Genomic DNA, 5,301 nt, shown 5'->3' with positions numbered 1-5,301 from the left:
CTAGAAAAATTATATACCTAAATAAGTTTATAATTAACAAATTCAAAAAATTAATGCAAGTCTAGAAAAATTATATACCTAAATAAGTTTATAATTAACAAATTCAAAAACCTTGATTTTGGACTGATCTAGCAACTTGAATCAAACCTCAGGGACAAATTTAGCAGTTTTACCCATTTATTAACGGAGGTTCTAACAGTGTTAATTTATTGGACTGAAATAGCAACAGAAACTAGGCTCAGGGACTGTTTTAGCAAAAAAAGTTGATTTTGGACTGATCTAGCAATTTGAGTCAAACCTCAGAGATGATTTTAGCAGTTTACTCTATATATTAATATCATTACCTATTTCATTTAATGAACCTTAGAGACGGAACAAAGCTTATTATATGGAAATTTGAGACGCGCAGTCGGCTCTTGGATTTTCGTCTTTTATTATAGTTAAATAATAAAAAAAGTAATAAACCGGACACGTTTCGACATCCCTTTAGGTATATATGGATAAACTTTTAGGCATGTTATAGCTTTTAATTTATGAGTTCTCTCTTTCTTTAGTAACTAATTCAAATTGTGTAATATGCATATGAAACATAAAAAATGTACTTTCAGAATTATAAACAAACCGGTAAAAGAAAACGGAACTCATATATGTAGTATCAGTACTAGTGTACTAATATTCCTTTCTACAAGTTTCTATTGATGTAGAACACGTATTCCCATTATTTTGGGCATATAATGACTTCATTTTCTGTGTTTTTCATTCGGATGATGTTGCTAGCTAATTGTCTATATCATTTTCTGGAAAACAATTCTGAAAACCTTCTGAGTGGCCTAGTTCCCACGGTTCTCACAACTCAAGGTGGTTCTTATTACAACTTTAGAGATAAACTAAAGGAAAACAAGTACAATGTTGTAAATTGTTATTATAAACTAACATAAAACCAAACAATTGATAAACTAACAGAAACCAAGTACAATACTGATATTCCTTTCTACAAGTTTCTATTGATGTAAAACACGTATTCCCATTATTTTGGGCATATAATGACTTCATTTTCTGTGTTTTTCTTTCGGATGATGTTGCTATACTAATTGTCTATATCGTATTGATGTCATAACAAAACAACCATTACCAAACGAAATACCACCGCAACGCGCCACAGATTTTACTAGTGAAGTATAATACATATTATTAAAATTATAACCACATGTAGAATTAAGGGTAAATTACTTTTTGAGTCCCTGTATTTTAGTGGTTTTAACTAGTTGAGTCCCTATAAGCATTTTCATTAACCATTTGAGTCCTTTTGAGCCCAAATTTTAACCTTTTGAGTCCAATTTTTTTGGACTCAAATCGTTATAAAATGAACAAAATTGGACTTAAAACGTTATAAAATAAATGGCTAGGGACTCAGAGCGTTAAACTTTTTGATTTTAGACTCAAGTGGTTAAAACCACTAAAACACAAGGACTCAAAAAGTAATTTACTCTAGAATTAAATATGAAAATATATTAGTCACTGAGGCTCAGTTCAAATGAGAACTACCACGAGTTGTGAGAACGGTGAGAACTTTTTCTTCCCACGCGAGTTGGGCCAATTTTTTTTTTTTTTTTTTTTTGCACAAACCTAGATGAAGATATTATAAACACATATGTAAGAGAAAGTAAAAAAATTGTCGAGTCTGTAGTTTTGACTGATCCAAGTTTTTTTTACGCGCTGGTGCAAATTTTGTATGAAGATAAATATTTTTTATGCTAATGTAAATGTCGGTATGCGGAATTTTTAATTTTTTTTTTTGCTGAAACAAGTGATTTTTTTATTACTTTTGAGAAAAAAAAATTCGGAAAACCTTTTGGATGGCCTAATTCTCACAGTTCTCACAACTTAAAGTGGTTCTCATTGCAACTTTAGAGATAAACTAAAGGTAAACAAGTACAATGTTGTAAATTGTTATTATAACCTAACATAAAACCAAACAATTGAATGTTTAACACGCGGTTAGCCGAATGCTAGTATTGGTAATGTTTAACACTAAATATAATTGATCTTTCGATCAAATAAAAAATCATAATAAATTTGAATGAATAGATCATATCCTTGACTGTGTATGTAAATATGGAAAAGAAACTTAATATAAATAAGTGTAATAAATAAAAAAAAGTATCTACTGATATTAATGCATGATTAAAAGGAAATAAGCATTTAGATCATAAAGGCACTAAACTATCACATATTTTTTGATACAAGCTCATTTCCCATCAACAATACGGAAGATATCATTAGCAATATTCTTAGCATCATTTGAGATTCCAAAAAATCCAGCACTAGCAAATCCAACACAACAAAGACCATTTTCTCCTTTCCATTGGTTAGGGCTTTTGTGTTTTGGCATTCCTTTTTCATTGAACAGACCTCCATCTTCCTAGATTAGACAAACAAAAAAAGAACATTAAGATTAACGAAAAAAACACCAAAGGTTAAGCTACGACATAAAATGTAGTAACTTCAATTACCTTAAGCCATTTCCGTACTGTGCTTTTAAAACCAGTAGCAAAGACAAGGGCATCAAATTGCCTCTCTTGACCATTTGTAAATTTGATAATATCACCTTGTATATCTTTAATAGACGTCATAACCTTAAGCACACAAAGAAGATTATGCAATTAGTATTTGTTGTTTAGAAGTCATTTGATTTTATATGAAAACATTATCACAATGTTTACCTTAATGTCTCCTGTTTTAATCTTTGAAATTGTTCCAACATCAAAGACAGGTGATCTCCCTATTTCTTTTTTAAGCAAGAATGGTCCTTTAAGTGGCCTTTGTATTCCAAATCTCCTAAGATCTCCATACAACAACTTACTTAACACTAAAACCATCATATCCACAATTGTGCACCGAATATATTTTAAAAAATACATTCCAAGTTGCACTAACTCCTTGTTAAGCACATGTATCTGCCACAACAAAAAAACAGAATGTTAAAATATACCAAATACATTTTTCTAAATTTAATACACCACTTTTTCAAATTCAAACAACACGCGGGAGAACATTTAGTTGTTTACCGGGCTACGAACAACAACTGATATTTGAGCACCCCAATTGCACAAATCATATACAATTTCCATCCCAGAATTTCCGGCACCAACAACAAGCACATCCTTGTCTCCAAATGTCTTTCCATTTTCATACTCACTTGAGTGGATGACTAACCCTTTGAAGTTATCCAAGCCATAAACATTCGGAATAAAGCCTTCGCTATTTTCACCGGTTGCCACCACAAGAAACTCACTTGCATACTCCTCGACCAAACCCGAAACATTATTTTGGGCGGTAACCACCCATTTTTGTGCACTCTTTTCATACCATGCACTCTCGACACTACGTTGGTACAATGGGTCTACATTAAAATGATAAACATAGTTTTTCAAGTATTGCACAAACATATTTTTTGGTACAAATGTGGGTGCAGACAAAGGAAATGGCATATGAGGAAGTTGACAAAAGTTTTTGGCTAAGTGAAGCTTTAAACGATCAGAAGCCTTCTTTTGCCATAAAGATACATAACAATCTTCCCTTTCAAGAACAATATTTGGGATTGAAAGAAGATTGAGACATGCTGATGTTGCAATGCCAGTAGGTCCTGCTCCAACTATCATAACAATGGTTTCTTGCTTCATTTTCTCAAGCTCTTTGATTGGTTTTTAGTAGTGAGTATTGTATGTGTCTGGATGCATTATGCAATGTGTATACCCTTTATATAGGAATAGAAATTTAGATGAAGAGCGTAAAATATATTTTCTTAAAATCATTTTTGGTTATTCAAATGTCTTCCCGCGTAAATTTAAAAAATATCTGTTATTATTCAATGAATTGTTCCATCTTTAATGGAAACAAAATTTGAAAATTTATGTTTCAATACTTTATTTAACCATTTTATGCATGTATCTTGCATAAATTACTACATCATGTTCACACTAGACTTATGATCATTTAGCAAATTGTTCCCTTTTTGTTAGAAACTTCATTTGACTTGAATCTTAGTGTTCATAAGGTGCTAATTAATGCATGTGTGTATCTTACACAAATTGTTAAATCTTGTAATTACATTTTTTTTCTTTATATCAAAGACAAACATTAAACACTTAAACATAGGAATTTTAATCACTAGCATTAATCGTTATTAAAAGTAAAGTTTATTATGTTAAAATTAGAATTACTAAATTATACATTGTATTCGAATGGTGCGTTTTATAAAGAAAATTTTCAAATAGGAAATTATCTTGAAGAGGATATGATATATGTGAAGTAAAAAATTTATTAAGTGAGTTTTGCGTGTATAAAGCGTATGAACTATCCACGATGCGACTCATGTATTTTAAGAAAATAATACACGTGTCGCTAAATTACAATTGGATTTTAGATGCAATGTCAAAACAACTTGGATAGACCATTATATTCCTATAATTTATTCATGTCTCACACTACTTTGACAACTTTGACGCATTATTGTAACTAGGTTAGATGTACATATAATAACTTGCCTAGCGCAACAAGGCAACAACCACATCTGGGACCGTCTTAGGACTGATCAAAGAACATTGGGAAAAAGGCGGGTTTTTCGATCAGTTGAGGCTGCTGCCGCTGGACAAAGTTGATCGAACCTTCACATGTATGTTAGTATGTGTAAATTCACTAAATTGTATGTCACTACCGGAGGGTTACTCCGTTTTCAGAGTGGGGTGGTCTCATTGGTCCACGCCTCCTTTTTTCGTTTTCTTTTTAACATAAAACAAAACCATTGATTGACAAAACGCAACCAAGGGACATCTGATAAGAAACTATAGGTGTTAGGTGGCGGTGATGGTTTCAGTTGCGGTGGGGACGTTTTGCCAGATAGAGACAGAGAGAGGTTGGGCATTGTAACATTGGTGGAAACATAATTGTGACAGTCGGCGGGGGTGGCAACTGGTGAACAAGGGTGTAATTGGTTGAGTAGTTCTTAGATGTAATAACAGAGTACATCATGTGTTTGGGTGGCCAGAAACGACAATGTAACGGTATTGCAGTGGTAGAATCCCCTTGGTAATGTGTTGTGTGATTGTTGGCGACGACAAAGAGTTGAAGAAACTGATATGGGTGAAATAGAGAAAGTGTGTGTACGTGTTTGTGTGTGTGTGTGTGTGAAAGAGTAGACGGTGGAGGTGGTGCTGGTTAAGAAAAACCAGCGGCTGGATGTGAGTAGGCAAAAGGCTAAGGCTGAAATGTGGATTCCATCATTATATTATTAATTTAATA

The 5,301-nt window shown here is 32.6% G+C and overlaps 1 protein-coding gene across 1 annotated transcript; it reads right to left on the bottom strand.

The window, feature by feature from the left end:
• Window positions 1-2,248: 2,248 nt before the first annotated feature.
• LOC110931707 (probable indole-3-pyruvate monooxygenase YUCCA10) lies at window positions 2,249-3,683 on the bottom strand. The gene is made up of 4 exons (XM_022175093.1): window positions 3,069-3,683; window positions 2,724-2,957; window positions 2,514-2,636; window positions 2,249-2,422 (listed from the first exon to the last, which is right to left on the bottom strand). The coding sequence occupies exons 1-4, from the start codon at window positions 3,681-3,683 to the stop codon at window positions 2,249-2,251; spliced, it is 1,146 nt and encodes a 381-aa protein (XP_022030785.1).
• Between the last annotated feature and the right edge of the window lie 1,618 nt (window positions 3,684-5,301).

This window comes from Helianthus annuus, chromosome 1 (genome assembly GCF_002127325.2).
Source record: "Helianthus annuus cultivar XRQ/B chromosome 1, HanXRQr2.0-SUNRISE, whole genome shotgun sequence".
Lineage (NCBI taxonomy): Eukaryota > Viridiplantae > Streptophyta > Magnoliopsida > Asterales > Asteraceae > Helianthus > Helianthus annuus.
The sequence above is the reverse complement of the archived record's forward strand: the minus strand, read 5'-3'. Positions and strand labels throughout refer to the sequence as shown.